The 19,678-nt window shown below is 49.6% G+C and overlaps 1 protein-coding gene across 2 annotated transcripts in view; it reads left to right on the top strand.

The window, feature by feature from the left end:
* The window catches only part of ADPRHL1 (ADP-ribosylhydrolase like 1), a 290,079-nt gene that overhangs the window by 248,659 nt on the left and 21,742 nt on the right, over positions 1-19,678 (top strand). For both annotated transcript variants that reach the window (XM_078658054.1, XM_078658053.1), the window contains one exon: positions 14,347-14,479. In XM_078658054.1, the coding sequence (XP_078514180.1) occupies positions 14,347-14,479 (133 nt within the window). The remainder of the gene's footprint in view (positions 1-14,346; positions 14,480-19,678) is intronic.

The raw sequence follows: 19,678 nt of genomic DNA, 5'->3' as shown, positions 1-19,678 counted from the left end.
GTATACTAGATCTGTGGAGAAAAGTTTAACGGGCCCTACTAGAGTGGCAGTACGTATATGGCACGATGTTACCTTTTCATTGGGATGGAAAAACTGTTTGACTCTGGCTACCCCTTTGTTTAGTTCGGATAGGCTGGGCCGGTTGTGGAATACGAAAGGTTTTGACAGATGGGACTTGATAGGGATTTCTACTGTGGCCGATGTTTGGGCGAAGGGAAGAATGAAGTTGTTTGCCGAATTACAGACTGAATATGAGTTGAGTGAGACGGAATATTTTCGCTATGCGCAGGTGCGGCATGCATTGAGGTCGATATCCCCCGAGGGGGAGATTATACCAAAATCATCCCCGTTAGAAGACCGAATACTGGATGGACATCTACCAGAAAGAACCATCTCTCTCATTTATAAAAAATTGATAAATCACAGAGCTGATCTATTAGTAGAGTTAAGGAACAAGTGGACGCAGGAAGGTGTTGAAATAGACGATGAAGACTGGCAATCCGCAGTTTCTTCCCCTAAGGAAGTCGCGATTCCGGCGAGATTGAGGCTTGTCCAATTAAAAATTTTGCACAGGATCTATGTTACCGGTCCACGTCTGATTATAATGGGGTTCTCGGAAGATGGCTTGTGTAAGCGTGGATGTGGTCAGTTGGGAACGCTTTTCCATATACTGTGGGAATGTTGATGTATGGTAGATTACTGGAACAGGGTACATACTGTTATGCAGGAAGTGACGGGTGTACCGCTCTTGCCGGAAGCTAGAAGATGTTTATTAAATATTTGGAAGCCTACAGACCTAAACGCTGCACAAATTCGATGGGTCACTCTTGGGGCCATGATTGCTAAGCGGAACATTGCACAGCTGTGGGGGTCTGCACGGCCACCTACCATGGACGGATGGCAAGAAAGTATGGATTGCTGTATGTTCCGTGAAAAAACTGTCTACCTGGCTAGGGGTCGCCCTCGAAAATGGAAAAGTATTTGGGGTCCTTGGAATCAATATAGAGGGAATATTTGTACACCACCTGCAACTGTTGAACTTGACACTCCTCTTTCCCCATGACCCTTACCTATTAATCTGCCTGTCATTTGTAATTCGTGCTCCCTTCCCCCCCATCGCCAATATTTTTGTACTATATATTGCATTTGTGAGCAACCCTCTTCTGTAATATGCACTACTGTATTTCTTTGATGCCTTGTTTTAATAAAAAGAAATATAAAAAAAAAAACAATAACCAATCACCACTGGAGTAACTGCTAACCTTGGGTTCTGGAGCAGAGTGCAGCTTGGTATAAAGCACTTCAACGCCTCATCTGGGAAAATAGGCACTATATAAATGAAATACAACAGAATACAAGTACATTAATATTACTTTGCTGTCTAAGCAATTAGGAGGCAATGGTTGAAATGTGATTTTTCATGATTGAATAACCAAAACCTTTGTGACATTTGGTTTGGGCAAAGTAATAGTGTCATGTAGATAGGCTTTGCCTTCACACTGTGTTAAGTTAGCATGAGCTTATTAGAAGTTTAAACGCAATTTTTCCTTTCTGCTGCTTCTGCACACGGCACATATTGTTATTAATGCTGTGAGTCTTGTAGAATATTTTACTTCACACGAGAGTAATATGTTTTCCTATAGTATCAGCTTTGCTTGGTAAGCTATGTCTGAACAGTGAGTGCAGAGGCCTTCAAGGTTATTTTAACACAGTGGTTGTTGTTCGGTCTGATCAGCGCACGTCCTAGACATAACACATACGCAGCTGTGGCCAACTCTGGCTTTTGGCGCGTTTAATAATGCACTGCGCAGAGCATGCACACACACTTGATGAATATTCGCATGCAGAGAGCTGGTGTAGAAGATGATGTGATCCCTTTCTACTAAGACCAGAGGTAGGGGGCCGCCCTTCTAAAACCCAAAGAGACCTTCTGTAGATATAATATAATATACTAGCAAGGGAGGGTAAGACTGAGGTGCCATTTAGCCTTTTTCCCTTTAGCATTTAACATGCTTTCTCCCTTTGTATTTTATGGACTAGTAACTATGCTGAAAACCTTGTTGCTTATAATATGTTTGCTTGTATTAGCTAAGATACTGCGCCTGAGAACACGGTATTAGAAATAAATATTTCAAACTTGCATGTGTCTTCATTTACTCCTCGTTCTGGACTGGTATGTTAGTATAACGAAAGAGTGTTCATGTGTTCCACGTTACCTGAGGTGTTATTCCATGTTCTGGGTTGTCTAATAATTGCTGGTATGAAAGAACCAATGAGACACTGATTGCTTGTCTGGTAGGGGATTTTGGATACTGAGGTGAGTTTTGGTACACCCTAATTCACTGAGGTTCTAAGTCTCTATGCACAGTTCTGTGTAGGAGCAGGATCCCTGCGACAATAGGTGACAAGAGATATTTTAGTTCTAATTGAAAGCTAGAGTGGCAAGAAAAAGGAGTTCTACTTCAGCCCAATGCATGTAATCCAGCACATATTATTGTATGCCGGAATACTGCACACAGAAATATTGTCCAGTATAAATATTGTGTCATAAATATTGTTTACATACATATTGTCCCAGTGGGTGTATATTTTCTGTTAATAACTCCAATGGAACGATATTTTGCAAATGACGTTTAGAACACAATATTTATGTCAAACTACACTCTGACAATGACGTTGTTGTATCAAACAGCACTTATCATTATCAGAGGTAGCACACAAGCAATTTTTAGATTTTTTTTACCTTCATCTTAAGGCCATAAGTAATACAAGACCAGTCCACTCGTTACACCAAATTATATTATTGTCTTTTCCCAATTAATATTTAATTCCACAGACAATCCATAGAATTCTAGATTGGTAACTATTAATAACAGGGGATGTTTTTCATCAAGGGGTTTTGACTGACATGACATAGATAAAAGAGGAAAAAACCTGAGTTGTCCATACTCACCCTGGTGAAAAACACCCCCTTTAATCACAGTTTTTTTTTAACATAGTTTTTTATAGCCCGAACTTGACCCGAATCCGCTATCAGAGGGCTTTACATAGCACCAGTTGCATTGCATGAGGACACATTCATTTTTGTTAGGCACGGGGAGATGAAGTGATTCGCCCAGAATTACAGGATGTTCAGCATCATTGCTGAGACTCAAACCCGGTTCCCCAGATTCGAGGTCGACCGCCCTAGCCGTTAGGCCAACTCATCTCTACATGAGTTTGAAGCCTGTTTACTATTGTGAATAGACCTTTTAACCTAAGTTGTTTTAAACAGAAAAACAAGGTCTGAATGAGGTATGCGCCAGGATTGAGGAGTAACCTCACAGTAGTACAAAGTAAGCTTTCATTCTCACTGCTGTGACATAACTGGAGCACACAAAAGCAATTTGAAAAGCCTGCATCAGGTAGTGGATGGTATAGCACACATATTTATAACATAGAATTAGAAATAAGAATAAAACGGATGTGAAAACATTTCCTTCATTCACAGTTACCCTTTATAATTTCATGTTATCCCATTTCATCTCTCACTGGTGTCATTGGCTGTGTGAACCTCTACCTGCACTGGGAACAACACATTAGTGAAAGGCAGACCAGCTGTTACAAGCTGCAGGTCTTCCTTTCACTGTTGGTGATGACATTAATTATTTATATATATTAATGTGATTTGTAATTATACGTCATAAGATGTAGTCAAGGTGCAATAGAATGAATATGTATTTCTTGCATTTTACATCATTCATCACAAGGTCTGCTATTTGGCAGAGAAGAATCATCCACTTCCTGGGAAAATTGGTTGGTGTGAGCTGAGCTGCAAACATCCCTAGGGAAGGACACCAGCCCCTCTATACCAGGAAGTCCTTATCAGCTAGCGAACACCATAACTGAATGAGAAAGTGATCTTCTTCCAAGTACAGAAGCTAGCTAAACAACAGTCCTTTTCAGCTAAAGAATGCGGGCTAGAGGCCACCTGAACAAACTCAGACCTTTGGTAGTTAGATGGGTTAGCTAGGGGTAGATTGGATACCTAAGACTGGTTTCATCATTAAAAGCAATTAATTACTGACACACCATTACCATTTTGCAATTCCTTTAAATATTTTGCTTATTTATTGGTTTCATTGCCACTATTACACAATAGTGGCAATGACTAGATATTATTATAAATAGAGAGATAGATAGATAGACAGATAGATAGATAGATAGATAGATAGATAGATAGATTGATAGATTATTGAGTGTGTCTATCCATGTTGAAAGATGTTGTGTAACTCACTAACAAAACAAATAATCCTGTAGTCCCATAGGATTGATTGTTGCCCAGAACACATCATCCTTACATAACGCATAGATGGGCCATGGATTATAATCCACCAGATTCCCTGTCTCAAGTTGGTAAATTGGCTTAATGCTTTAGGTAGAGGGTATAGGGTCGTATTTTGCATAGGTGCAAAAGAAAATGTCTTAGGCGTGCTAAAAGAAGAAGTGGGTGCCCGTAGCACCCTTTAGGCACTATGTATTATACTGTCCCTGGTATCCTGTCACCAACCAGACTACTACTACATTATCCTACCCTCCAAGACCCAAAATAAGGAACCTGTAGTGCTGCCACCCATACCCGCCACCCTTTGCTTTTGCCCTTCCAGTTCTGCCAAAATTAAAAAACCCTGGTCTCAAGGCATTCCATTCACACCACCCTCTCTTTATCCATCATCTCCTACCAAATAAGGAAGAACAATGCTGGCCTCCTGCCATCCACCCCACCACTCTCTGTGCCTTCCTGCCCCCTCCCGACACAAAACTGTGCTCTATGCTCTCCATCAGAACCAAGTGTCAGTGCTGCATGACAGGCTTTTGGAGAGCTCTGTTGACATGACCTGAAATCCCTTGATGATGTTGCAGCAGATGGAAACAACTTTTGATTCCCAATGTTGTTACATCATGGCAGTGAATAACCAAATTTAGAATTCAGTATTAACTGTAATCATATATAACAGTTATATAGTGTATAGATAGATTGCCTGTGGATTAGTCAGCGGTGATCCAGTAACACAGTGTCACCCATATAGATCAATGTAGGGATGTCCTCTGATCTTGAGTGGAAAACTCCCCACTGTCCATACAAGTGGAAAATCTGCTACTCGGGCAATATAAAGAAGGGTGGGACAATATCCCGTTTTACTCCACGTAATGTACGTTATGTTTCAGTCAACAAATCAAGAATTTTATTTATCTATTTATTCAGGGGTTTTGTAAAGCTCTACACAGAGCCTGGTGATGGAAAGCCAAGAAGTCCATCCAAAAGGGTGGCACTCACCAAGGACACTTCCCCTCAAATGCATCCTAAAAGATGACAAAGAATCAAAGAATAGAGACCGCGAGGAAACAATGAAAAATGTTTGCTAGGCTTATGCTTAACCATGGCTCCATGATGTCAACACGCATGTTGACCGGGTTGCTACTACAGTTTGACTGAATCTTCTTGACGAGCACTTCAGGGGAAGCAGCACTTATATTTATGAGGCCTCTGCACGCTGTTGGACAGAGATTTATTAATTTATTTATTTATTTAATGCATTTTTATAAAGCGCGGACTTTACCCGAAGGTGTCAGAGCACTGTACAATAGAACCAGTTACGTTACATGAGAGAAATGTTACAAAAATGGGACGTACAAAAATAGCAGGACACAGAATCAAAACACAGCAGGCAAAAGGAACACAATATCAAACACAGCAAGCAAGGAATGTACAAAAAAATATATATATATAACAAATTTACAATGACTAAGGAACTTCCTGGCGGGGTCTGAGAATGAAGGAATTAGTTCTGAAAGTGTCTTTGGAATAGAAGAGATTTGAGGTCCGCTTTGAAGATCTGGATGGAGGTGGTGGCATGGAGCAAAGGAGGTAGCGAGTTCCAGATTCTCACCGCATTACCTGAGAACGATTGAGCCATCAATTTTTCCCTTTTGAAGGAGGGGGGCTCAAGCAGGAACTTTTCCGCATTCCGAGAAGGTCTCAAGCCTCCAGACAATTTCAGTTTATTCGCCAGTTAGCGAGGGGAGGAAGAGTGCAAGGCTTTGTGGGTGATGCACGCCGTTTTGTAAATAGCTCTAGCCTCGATGGGAAGCCATCGGAGAGAAGACAGGATAGGAGTGATGTGGTCACTTCGTTTGGACCTTGAAATGAAGCAAGCTGTTGAATGGAGGACGGATTTGAGGGGGAGAGGTGAGATTTGGGAGGCCAGTCGGGAGAGAATTACAATAATCCAGTTTAGAGAGAACTAGCAATTGGACCAAGGTTTTTAGGTCTTTCTCTGGGAAGAACCGACGAATCCCCCATAGAAGGCGCAGCTGATAACGTGCGTTCTTGGCAATGGAGTTGATGTGTGAGATTAGGTTGAGTCTTTTGTCAAGTATGACACCTAGGGATTTAGCGCAGTCGCCAATGACGGGTTTACTGTTGAGGAAATTCAACTGATCCAGGATTTAACAGGAGGCTGAAAGAGAGAGCTAGATAGGAGGAGGAATTCAGTTTTGGAGGGATTGAGAATGAGTTGGTGAACTAACATTCAGTTGTGAATAGAGTTGGGGGCGTGGCTACGACGCTGCCGAGCATGGACGCCTGAGCCCTGAGCTCCGGGTCGGTCTCGGTGTTTATCCTGCTTACGGACCCCCCTGGCGGCACCACCACCCGGGATTGCTCCCTGATCATTGCGGGACACCCTAGCACCGATCTGGAGTACGCTGGGTCCCGTGGTTGCTGGGGACTGGGCTCATCGGAGGGCGCTGCGGAGGCTGCCACCGGCCATTTTGCTTGGGCCTGTGTCTCGCGGCCGATCCCCGGCCTCGATTTCTGAAGGGCCGCCGGAGACCGAGCCGCTGCGGGTGACTGGAGGACGGTGCTGGTGGGTACCCTGACCCCGAGTGCGGGAGATCGCCCACTGGGAGCCCGACGGGCAGGGAGCGACGAGCTGGGCGCCGGAACGAGGAGTGCCGAGCCGCTGGTGTTGCTGAGCGGCCCGGAGTGGACTTCGGGAGCGGAGGCGCCCCTCCGTGGTGAGCGGCGCCATAGACGACCGGCGCTCAGGTCCTGCGGCGTCACTGGAGACGAACACCGGCCTGGTGCCGGGGGTGCCGATTCGGCTGAGGATCTGCCGGGCAGTGGCGGCATATCGGATGGACTGGTGTCCGCGGTGCTTGTAGGGGCTCGAGATTGTCTGAGGGGGCCCTTTCTTGCCCACAGCGGACCTCAGCAGCGGCGATCTTGGCACCACCCCGCAGTCCGCGGGTCGCAGGGTGCTGGGGGCACTGCAGACTCATCGGGGCGGCCTCCTGGCCCTGAGTGGGGACCTGGGTCCACTTTGCTGACGTCCTGGATTCTTGCCTTGGGTCCTGCCGGCAATCGTGAGAGGCCCGGAGCGGCGTAGGGTTGCTGGTGGTTGGAGCTGGCGGCTGCTGGGACGCGGGACGGAGGGAGTCTCGTTGAGGTGCCAGGTGCCGAAGCCCGGCTGTGCCTGTTGGCTGCACCCCCCCCTCCCTTCCCTTCACTGTGTGCGACCCCGCCATCTCGCCAGGCTTACCGGAGGGATAACGACTTTGGCCTTCTTTGCAGGCCACGTTGGATCGGCCCTGTTGTGTTTGGCGTCGACGTAGTCGCCAGCTGGTCTCCATGGGGAAGCCGCGGAAAGGGACGGGCGCAGCGCCGCCGGACCAGGTTGAAGATTCCCTTGACGCTCAGGACCTGCAGCAGACGGGCGACCGGGCGACTGGGCTGCAGCAGCAACAGATGGACCAAATTCTTAAGGCTATAGGGGACACAAGAGAGGCGCTGCGCCAGGACATCGCCCAGGTCTCCACGGGCCTTGGCCTCTTGAAAGCGGATCATAACAAGCTTGCTGACCGCGTCAAGGCCGCAGAGCTGGTAATAGGAACATTGGAACCGGCCCAGAAGGCGTCGGATGCCACGCTGGAGGACTTAACCCGCAGGGTGCAGCAGTTGGAGAGGAGAGCGGCTGACGCGGAGGGGCGCAACAGACGCAACAATATCCGCGTGGTGGGTCTACCCGAAAATATTGAAGGAGACGACATGGTTGCGTACTTGGAGACCTGGCTTCGGGATGTGGTGGTCCCTGAAGGTTTGACGCACTTCTACACATTGGAGAGAGCTCATAGGGTCCCGGCTCGTCCCCTTGCCCCGGGACGACCTCCCCGGCCGGTGATAGCTCGGCTACTCCACTTCAGGGACCGGGACATTATATTGCGGCAGGCCAGGCTGGCTGGTCCTTACAAGGTGGATAACGCATCTGTGTCAATCTTTCCTGACTACTCCCAGGAGGTCCAACGCAGCCGTTTCTCCTTCGTCGCTGTCAAGAGAGCTCTCCGCGATGAGGGGGTGCAGTACTCTCTGCTGTTCCCGGCTCGCCTGAGGGTACTGGTGGACGGAGTGGCGACGTTCTGTGACTCCCCGGACGACGCTTGGCAGTGGTTGGAGCGGTATCGAGCGGGCAAGGATGGTATGGGTGCCTGGACGGGGAATGCTGAGGACCGGCCGAAACCACGCAGGAGCAGGCGTAATCGGACGAGAGAACAGGGCAGGAGGTCCCCATCGGCCTCACAGATGGACCAGGAGAGGAGGGCTGCCTTACAGGCGGTGTCGGACATCTCCGGAGCAGTGCCTGAGACTCAGGTGGCGGACTCAGGCTCCAGGTTGGGTTCGGATGAGGCGGAACCGGGTGGCTCGGATGAGGTTTCGGACAAGGAAACTGGGGGCTTGCCTCTGATCACCCCGCAGACGGCTGATGGACTACTGGATGAGTGACTACGGGCAACAGCATAGTGGACAGTAAGGGGGTGTGCTGGCCCTGTGGGGTGGGCACGCTGTGGGCGGATGAGGTCCTGCTTTTTGAGCGGATGGGACTGTAGTTGCCCTCTGCTTCCTGTGGGAGGTGCTGGGTCCCTGGCCTTCTTAATGGGGGGTGGTGCTGCTGGGAGGGGGATGGGGGAGGTCTATTCTTAGTCGGGATCGAGCTTTCCTGGTGTGACGGGTCTTAGTTATCCGGCCGGCTGGTGGGAGTCACCCCCTCGATCTCACATAACTTGTGAGTCTCTGGTATCTTCCAGAGTTTCCCTCGTACTCGGGGGTTGGGTTTGGATGGGTGACAACTGTTTGATGCCTGTTCTGGGGGTGGGTGGGGTGGGAGTTGGTTGGAGTTGTTTTGGGGTTTCTGAGTTTTTGGGAATTGTCAGTGTGCCGATGAGACTGTGGGGGATTGGCCTTTGCTGTGTACCCATTGATGGCGGCTAGATTAGACTTGAAGTGCATTACCTGGAATGTGCGGGGGCTCAACTCCATGAGGAAGAGATACAAAGTGCATGCGTATTTAGTCCGGAGGGGGGTCCAGGTGGCCTTTTTGCAGGAGACGCATTTGACGTCGGCGGAAGGGCAGGCGCTACAGCGGCGTTGGAGAGGGCAACTCTTCTATACTACTTACTCTGCGCATGCTAGGGGGGTGCTACTTTGGGTGCGGGCGGGTGTCCCCTTTCAGCCATTGACCACTAGGGTGGATCCGGAAGGGAGGTTTGTGGCGGTGTTGGGGAGGCTGGATGGCCGGGATGTTGCGTTTTGCTGTGTTTACGCCCCTAACTTTGATCAGGCTGCGTTCTTCTCCGTGTTGTCAAGCCGGTTGTCGGATATGCTCGTGGGCACCGTGTACGTGGGAGGGGACTTTAATTCTGTGGCGGATGTTGAGATGGACCGTTCCCATCCGCCGCTTGCTCAGTCGGCGGTGCGCAGAGTGGCCAAGGCCCGGAGGGACTGGCAGGACCGGTGGAGACTCCAGGACGCGTGGCGGACGTGTCACCCCACGGATAGGGATTATTCGTTTTATTCGGCGCCGCATGATTTGCATGTGCGTCTCGACACTTTCCTCTGCTCGGGTGGGGTCAGGAACTTACGAGTGATTGCGAGTACCTGGCGCGGACCATATCGGACCATAACCCTTGCCTGCTTACGGTCCTCTGGACCAGACAGCGGCAGCCGGTTCCCACGTGGCGGTTGAACCCGCTGGCGCTGGAGGACCCGGTCTTCCACACTGAAGTGCAGTACTGCATTGAACGTTATTTCCTTGAGAACTCGGGTACCGCGACCACTCGGGCAATTGAGTGGGACGCCTTCAAGGTGGTGGTGCGAGGCGCGGGCCTCTCGCCCTCGTCCGGGGTTCGCCGGACGCTGCTAGCTGATGTCACACGGGAGGAGGCTGCTCTGCGGCAGGCGGAGAGGAGCAGTCACGGGGCAGGCGGAAATAGGGAAGAAGTACTGGCGGCTCGAGAGCGGGTGGCTGCCCAGGTGGAGAGGCTCCGCTGCCATGACTACCGGGAATATATGGTCCAAGCGCATGCGGAACGGGATCGGGCCGGCTCGCTGCTGGCATGGTTGGCTAATCCTGACACTAGGGGTACGCCGATTTTGTCGCTGGCTACTCCGACTGGGGGCCTGGTCCATTTGCAGCAGGAGATAAACACTCAGTTCCGGGATTACTACGCGGAACTTTATCGGAGCAGGATGGCAGCATGTCCGGCGACGCTGGATGCCTTTCTTGAAGAGGCTCAGCTGCAGCGGCTGGATCCGGAGCAGGGCGCCGCGTTGGGGGCGGCTATTACGCTGGGGGAGATCAGAGCAGCAATTAAGCATATGGCCAGGAAGAAAACACCTGGGGGGGATGGCCTCCCGGTGGAGTTTTATGCTGCATATGTGGATCTCCTGGCACCTCGATTACACCAGGTCTATGGGGAGGCCGGGGAGCAGGGTAGATTGCCGGCGTGAGAAGCGATCGTAGTCCCGCTGTTGAAAAAGGGCCGCCTCCCCACGGCTAGGACGGCATATCGTCCGCTATCGATGCTCACGGTGGACTACAAGGTGTTGAGCAGGATCTTGGCGACGCGGCTGACCGTCCATATGTGTTCCCTGGTGCACCCGGACCAGTCGGGTTTTATCCCCACTAGGAACACCTCGACATGCATACGGCGCCTGATAAGGGTCATGGATGTTGAAGGGGAGGGCCCCACGGGGGCGGCCGTGCTGTCGGTGGACATCGAAAAGGCATTCGATAGTGTGGAATGGCCTTATCTGTTCTGCGTGCTCCTTCGGTTCGGGCTGGGGGATGGCTTCGTCCGTTGGACGAGGCTGCTATATGAGTCGGCCACTGCTAGGGTCCGGACGGGCCGCTCCATATCTGCGGCGTGCTCGGTAGGACGGGGCACTAGACTGGGTTGCTCATTGTCCCCACTCCTTTTCGCCTTGGCGATTGAACCGCTGGCGGCGCGGGCCCGACAGGGACGGTACTTTGAGGGGGTACCGTCACGTGGCGATTTGCATTATATCTCCTTGTATGCTGATGACCTCCTGTTATACCTGGCCGATGTCGATGCATCAGTGACGGGAGCCCGGGCCTTGCTCCAGGAATTCGGGAACCTGTCGGGCCTCCGGGTTAATTGGTCTAAGACCTGCCTCTTCCCCTTGACTTCCCGCTGCGCCCAGCCTGAGGTGCTGGACGGCCTGCGCTGGGAACCGGATTGCCTGCAATACCTCGGAGTCCATATATATCACACCCATTCACTCCTTTATGAGGGGAATGTAGGTAGGGCCATGAGGGGCATTAGAGGTAGCATGGGGTTTTGGCGCGTCCTTCCGTTATCTGTGGCGGGGCGAATTGCGTTGTTGAAAATGGTGGTCCTGCCGCGCCTCCTATATTTTTTCCGCACGCTGCCGGTGTGGATACCGCCCTCCTTTTTCCGAACTTTACGGTCCGCAGTGATAGGTTTTATTTGGGGCACTGGCAGGCGACGCATAGCCCTGACTACTTTGCTTAGGTCCCGGGAGGAGGGTGGCCTGGCAGTGCCGGACTTCGAATGGTATTATTTGGCTGCTCAGCTTCAGTGGCTCACGCAGGCGGTGGCGCGGGAGTTTAGAGGACCGGACGGACCGCAGGGTCGGATTGTGCAGCGCCATATCCTGTCCTTTATTGTGCTCCACCAGGAGCTTCGGTTGGAGCTGCTGACTCTTGATGAACGTACCCTCCGCCGGTGCTGGCTGCGTGGCCACAGGCGGGTGGGGTGTCGCGCCCCTGATGCGCCGGAGATTCCCTTGGGCATGTGTACCGCCCTCCCGCATGGTGGGGATTGGTCGGCGCTTGCCAGTTGGGAGGACTCCGGGGTTCACATGCTAGGGGATTTATATCGGGACGGCGTCTTGATGCCGTTCGTCGCCCTGCGGGAGGCCTTCGACCTGCCGAGAGGTGACTTCTTGTTACATGCGGCTCTGGTTACTGGGATCCAGAGGCACTGGAGGATGGGGCTGGTGGAACCACCCACGTCGTTGGGTTGCCAGTATGTCGTGATGGCGGCTGGCACTTTTAAGGCCATCACATGCCTGTACAGGAGGCTGGCGCTGGCTGATCCTCCTCCCCTTGACGGGCTGCGGGAGCGCTGGGAGGCTGACCTTGGTCGGCAGATACCGGAGACGACCTGGCCTCAGCTTGTACGCAGGGCCTGGAAGGGCACCCGTAATGTTCGGTTTCAGCTAGTTCAATATTACACACTCCATAGGACGTACTGGACGCCTGCCAACATCCAACGGATCTTTGGAGGTGCGCAATCGTTATGTCCGCGCTATGCCGAGGAGGATGCTGACTTTGCGCATATGTTCTGGTCGTGCACAGGGCTTGGCACCTACTGGATTGATGTTTTCGCTTGCCTGAATGCAGTTACGGGTCGTCAGGTTGCTGCAGACGCGGGTGCATGCCTGCTACTTTGGTTTCCCCATACTCCTGCCACTAAAATTACTAGCAAGTTTTATGACTTGGGGTTCATTATGGCCAAGAGGGAACTTACTCTACATTGGAAATGTAGAGGGGGACCTAGCTTCCAGAGGTGGCGGAGGTGCTTCCTGCAATGGGCTGCGTGCGAGGGCTCTCTCAGACTGCAATTAGCTAGGCGTACGACCAACGATAAGGCGCTAGATACAGCCAGGGCGTGGAGCGCGCTTGTGACGGATTTGCAATCACTTTTGGAGGCTGATGATAGTGGAGAGGCTGGAGGGCCGGCGCACTCGGAAGGGGACGCGGGGCAGGGGGAGGTGGAGGTTGATGTGGTAGAGGAGGAGAGTTAGACAGGGAACTTGGGTGCAGGGAGAGGCCGACCTGCATGGGTCACTTGAGCCCGAGACCGGAGTGGAGGTCTTGTGCAGCATTGGGCAGTCCCTGGACTTATACGTAGATATGGAATGGAGAGGAGAATCACCTGCTGTCTACAGGCTGGATCTGATGAGCTGTATCAAGGGCATGGAGGCACACTGACAAGGGGGGTGTGGGGGTAGAGGGGGAGGTGGGATGTCTTGGATAGGGACGGTTCTGGGGGTTTGCAGGACGTGACAAGGCTGTATGCTCTAAGAATGGACAGGTGTGTAAACTACGATTGTATGCTGTGTGCACAAAATTAATAAAACAGTTTTAACAGTTGTGAATAGAGTTGAGAGTAGAGTTGAGTAGTGAGAGATCTTGTGAGGAAGACACCTTGAGGTAGATTTGGGTGTCATCCACATAGAGATGGTAGAGGATTCCAGATTTGCTAAGGAGGTTCCCTAATGGTTCCAGATAGAGATTAAACAGAGTGGGAGCAATGATAGAACACAGGGTCTACTTCCTCCTTATTTAGAGTGGAAGGTAATTCGGGGTAAGACCACAGGCACAGTGAACGAAAGTGGAGGTGGAAATTTCTAACAGAGAAACCCTACCAGTGGCAGGTATTTTCAAGGTAAAATGTCTGAGCATTGCTAATGAAGGCATTGCCTTCAAACCTGCACGACTGCCCAGGTTGTGGGAATCCAAATGATTTTTCATTTATTTTGAGATGTCTTATTTTTCTCACTATAAGCCTTTGAAGGATGTTGGTAGGTTCTTTTATCAGTTTATGTAACAGGATCACAGGAATTGACCTGACCACTGCAGGCAACTTTGCAATGGCAGAGATCTGAACAACTGTTGGTAGGTACACAAAACCGACATGTTTTACACATATTGTTAGCACTGGGAGAAGGTTATAAAATGGCTTACTTGGGTGAGCAGTCCCTACTAAGATTTGTGTTCATCCGTTAGGCCTCAGGTTATAACCCCAATGGAGGCTGCTAATCCTTTCCTCTTTCTTATACCAATACAAAGAGTATCAAGCAGAATAATGATGCCTATTGTTTAAGAGAGAATTGTGCATGCGATAAAGCACTGTGTGAATTGTCAATAGAATACCTGTGGGATTTAAGACAAAGGTTTCAGCTTGCTTTATCCTCTTTAGACTTACAGAAAATGGAGCTCAGAAGGCCGCGGTGGCAGGAGAGGCCATGATGCCCCGATGATTGCATACGATGCCCTGCTAGGAGCAGGCGCTGACTTCAAAGAACTCTGCTACCGAGCCATGCTGCATGGAGGTGGGTTAGCAGTGTTTCTTTTCTTATAAAACCACAACCACCCCTTTAACCATACAAAGATGTAACATTACTACCACATGCCTTAATTAGATCTCTCTTGCCACTGTACTACCAAAGCAGTAGCTAGCGGGACAGCAAAATGGGTGATTGGTAGTCTTCAACTTCAATTACACTTTGTGTGATTGTAATTGTTTTATTTCCAAGAACCATTCTGATTTTTCACATGCTCCATATATAACATATCACTCACTTTCTATTGCCTGGTGGACTGCATCTGGCTAAAACAAGCAGCAAAACTGACTAAGTAGGGGTGCAATGAAACAAAAGGTTTGTAATGCGTATGTATGAGACCTTCAACTTTACAGGGCCTCCTTCAGAAGTATGCTAGAGGAGGCATTTGTGCTTTCTTCAGAGATCATTGATGCTGCAGCTGGAGCGCTGGTTTTTAATTCACTCCCAGCGCCATTTATTCTGGCCTTCTTTTCAGTCACTCTGTCCATTATTGGCTGGTCATGGGGAAGGGCGGGCAAGTGTTCACGGCAGTGGCGTGGTTTCGCCGTGGGAGTGTGTCACACAGCGCAGTGGCAACGGATCTGGGCGTGTATCAGCTATGGCATTTCTCCATCTCTTTCTAGTACACGCTGTTAGGCACCGAGCCTAGATAGCAGGTATTTAGGCACCGCGATGGGGGGTGTTGATATGGTAACTTTGTAATTGAGTGATGTGATGCTGCATTTTCTCTGGGGCTTATTTATCAGCCCTGCGTCACTTTTGCGCTGCCGGTGCGGCACTTTTTGTGACGCACCAGCGGGGTGAAAAATGCGCCATGTTGCATCATATTTACAAAGTGACGCATCTAGGTTTGTTAACCCCTGCGCTACATTATACCTGCACCAGGTATAATGACTGCAGGGTGGGCGTTTTGACGCAAGTAAGCCTCGTAGAAGTGACGCAGTCAAATGTATGAGATTTCACTGCTCCACCTCTAGGATGCAAATGTGTCAATATCTTACACCTGCCTCATGGAAGGCGTAAAACTGACTCAGGCACATTTAACATGGGACTTGCCCATGTGAAATTACCCATTGCTGGAGTTGCATCACTTTTGTGACACACTCCAGCAATGCGTCATTTTTGCGCCTACAGATACGTCAGAAATACTGACGAATCTGTCATTCCTTGCGACACGATGCGTCATACTGTAAATATGACGCATCATTGGTGTCGCAAGGAGGGCGCAATGAAAAGTGACGCATCGCTGTTTTCACAGTTATGCGGCACTTTTCATAAATGAGGCTCCTTGTTTTTAGAGTGTATGTGGGAGTTGGTGCGAAGTGAACCTCGTATGCATTTTTCTGGTACACTGGGGTGCGCCAAAATTGCCTGCGCACTGGACCATTATTTGTTCTTGTCACGCGATATCACTACCCTCCCTGCTTTACATCCCACTTTTGCTAGTTTGAATTTACGGTCCATTGGTGCTAAAGTACAGTGGAAGGCATGCTTCCTCTTCCTTCTTCTGTCTCAAGTTTCGGTTCCCTCGGGCAACACTTTACGTAATCGTTTCGAGGACCTCCCAGAAGTAGTGGGCTGGGCTGTGGATGGCTGCCACACAGGATACGAACAACGCAAGCAGCAACACCACCATGCATGGGAAGAGAACTAGCAAGGTAGTTATCTTTTGGGTGCCCCTGAGTTTAGAGGTTTCAAAGTGCGCATGTCTGGCTGGCTGTCACAAGTCGTCCGGCCAAAGTAACATGCATACTTTGAACTGACAAGGCGGCCCACCCTACTTCCTGCTGCTGACATGTAGCAGGTCCGCCTTGTCGTGGCTCTCAGTTCGGTGGATGAAAAATAAAATGGTAATAAATGACGCTTATTTTCATTTATTTTTCATCTATGGGACTTTTCTGGGCATTTTGGTTAGTGGGGTGACGCTCCTCCGCTTAAACGGAGGAGCCGCCCCTGCCATTACCTTCACATTTGTACCTCCTAGAATCACTACTCCTTCTCTGACAGCACATCAGGACCCCCTCCCAATTCTTAGGCCATCAACCTACTTTCTTTTATGTACTTTTAAAACCGAAGTTAGGGCCTGATTATGACAGGCTGTCGGTAGCGGGTTCACCGCCATCGTGCGGCCATTTTCCGCCTGCCAAATTGTGATGGCGGGCAGTGGGCTGTTGGGCGGAAAGCCCGACCGCCGCGGGCCCGACAGAAGCAATCGTTCCGATTCCCTGTCCGACCGCCCGCATCCCCAGAATGGGGTAACCGCCCACCTGATTGGGATGCAGAATCCCCGCTAGCCTTTCCATGGTGGTTCAACCGCCATGGAAAGGCTGGTGGGGATGTACTTTGAGGGCCCATTGTGGGCCCCTTTGACCAGGGACAGTTCATGTATGCACCATAGGTGCCCCCCTACATTTCCCTGCACCATATGGCAGGCACCACATGGTGCCTGCCACGTAGTGCAGAGAAATGTTCTAGGTGCATTTTTAACATTACAGCGGGTGCTGCAGCTAGCAGCACTCGCCACAATGTTAAATATTGCAGATGTGACCGCCGTGGTGGCGGTCGCATCTTAATTCCATGTGTGGGACCGTCGCCATATAGGCGGGCGGTCCCCATCCCCGGGACGATGGCAGACGGACTGAAGACCGTCCTCGATCGTAATGACCTCCTTAGTGTTGTGAACTAACCTAAAATGTACATGCAATGCTTTACAAAGCTCCAAAATAAATATATGCAATTTTTTGCTTTCAATTTCATTTGCCGGCAGATATTTTTGGGTACTCTCCTTCCTTAGACTTAATAATTGGGTTCCGTCTCTCGCTAGCTCCTTTTCAGAGATGACCCGGTTTGAGGCACTTTTACCGCTGCGCAGAATGGTCGCAAACAGAGGCTTTACATCTTGTTCACTTGTAAATCTATTTTAATTTACGTGCAAGCCTCAAAACGTATATCCCGAGAAATGGCTAATCTATCATTTCCAGGCTCCGTATCATGTATGTAACCTGAGAGACAACCCAGCAACCTATGGTGTAAGCCTTTAACATCATGAGAGGCAGCTCACGTCTCATGTATTCTCTGTGTCATCAATGTAACTTGAGAGACAGCCCTGCTGTCCAAGGTGCAAGCCTTTAATTCCTTTGCATCCTGAAGCATAGCTCTTCTCTCATTGGCACCCGTGGTAGGATCTAAGTAACCTGAGAGACACCCCTGCAGTCTAAGGTGCATGCCTTTAACACCCTGTAACCCTGAGACACCTCTGTTATGTAAAGTGCAGGCCTCTGTGTTAATTCGGAATTAGCTATGCTGTCGGTGGCCACACTTATTTTCTTTTCTTAGAGCTGTATCAGGTACACACGACATAAGTTCTATGTTGATATAAAGTATATCATTCATGTTTGTACCTTATGTAAATTTTGGTGTCACGGGTGCTGGATGTTTCCTTATGAGTTGACGGAGTTATTTGCATCCCATTCTCCATATATGTATGGATTTTTCACACTTGCCCCTTAACCCACTCTCTGCTGCATAATGCCAGACTTCCATAGCCAGAAAAACCCGCTTACTGTCTCAGGCCTTTCAAAGGTTACACACACTGCACAGGGTGCTCAGCACAATACCAAACACTTTAAAAATACTCGTCAACTTAACTGCAGATTACTGTACTCATCATTAAAGAGGTGAGAAGTTTGCTCAGATGGTCTATATATCCAGTATAACAGACTTTCTGCTGCAGTCCGTGAAATCTCAGCACATTTTTAATGTGAAGGTGTAAAATATAGCTCTTTCCTCGACATTAAAGTGACGTGCATCTCGAGTCACACAAATTAATGTTTACATTCTAGATTCGCTTTTCTGAAGGCATCAGTTACCAAAAGAGGGCTCTGAGAGACTGTTTTTTGTGCATCAGGACCATCACTCGGTAGCAGACAGCAGAGCTATCTCCCCCTGTGTTTGCCTTGTGATTGTTGCACAGCAGGGTCCAGTTCCTCCTTCATAAACCGCAGAGAGGTGAAGAGACGAACAGCAGATTGTTCCAGACATCGTGTGCCTCTGTGCTCCGGGGCCTGTGGCCCCATTACTGCCCCAGAGGGGGTGGTGAGGTCACAGGGCTTCATTGTGCTCTGCTCTCGCATATCTGCCCCCTCCATGTCACTTCCTGTCCAGTACTTGACAGCGATAAAAAAGGGAATGTGGGATAGATTTCTTGACCTCCCATTTGCTGGCACTAGTGGAATGTGCTTCTGAATGGAAGGAAATGACAATTATTACATATGGGGAGGACTAGGAAGATCCACCCCGTGGGCTAAGTTCCTGGTTAGTTTTCAGACTTTTGAATTTGGACTTCACTGCTTGCGTTTCTTTTTTTTAAATGTTTTTATTGGTTTTACAGCAAACAACAGCTAGTGCACAATGGATTCCAGCCATAAACATCAAAAGACAGAATCACAGTAAAGATACATCACATTTTTTTCATGGACTGAGACTGCAGTCAGAGGTGCAGATCAGGGGCATCAGCATGTACAAGAGTATGGAACAATGTTTCCTCCCACATTTAAGATGAGGCTATGGGAAACAAGGATGCGTAACCATTCCAACAAGTCAAAGCCCAACAGTGCCTCCCCTGTCAAGCCCCTCCCTCCCACTTCGTAAATCACAAACATGCACGTCTTGTGTAGGATCATCAATGAAAGCAGCTGCAGACACAGGCCTTCTATCTGGGCAGCAAGACATCAGTCATCCCAATCTAATCGGTCCTTCAGTTCAGTCAGGTAGTCATCTCACTGTTCCATAAGGTTACACCTCCCATCTCTAGCTCGCATGTCAGCTCTTATCGATTGTTCGGCTGATGCCCAGCATATAACATCATTCCCCCATGCCATGAGTGAGGGGGCAGTCGCTGCTTTCCGAGACATAGCAATACAACTTTTCATAAGGAGAAGCGCTAGGCCCTGGAAGTTCCCCAATTGTTGTCTTTTTCGTCTCCACCCCCGTGTGCAGGAGGAAGCGGGCGGGTTCGTTGGGCAGAATGAAATTCGTAATATCTGAGATACAAGAGGACACCGATTGCCAACATTTTAAAACCACCGGGCATACCCACACCAAATGAGGAAAGTCCGCTCCTATCTTTTGGCATCTGGGACAGTGCATATTCGCACCCAGGTACACTTTACCTATTCTGTCTGGGTA

Source organism: Lissotriton helveticus, chromosome 8 (assembly GCF_964261635.1).
Source record: "Lissotriton helveticus chromosome 8, aLisHel1.1, whole genome shotgun sequence".
Taxonomy (NCBI): domain Eukaryota; kingdom Metazoa; phylum Chordata; class Amphibia; order Caudata; family Salamandridae; genus Lissotriton; species Lissotriton helveticus.
This window is presented reverse-complemented; position numbering and strand designations above follow the sequence as displayed.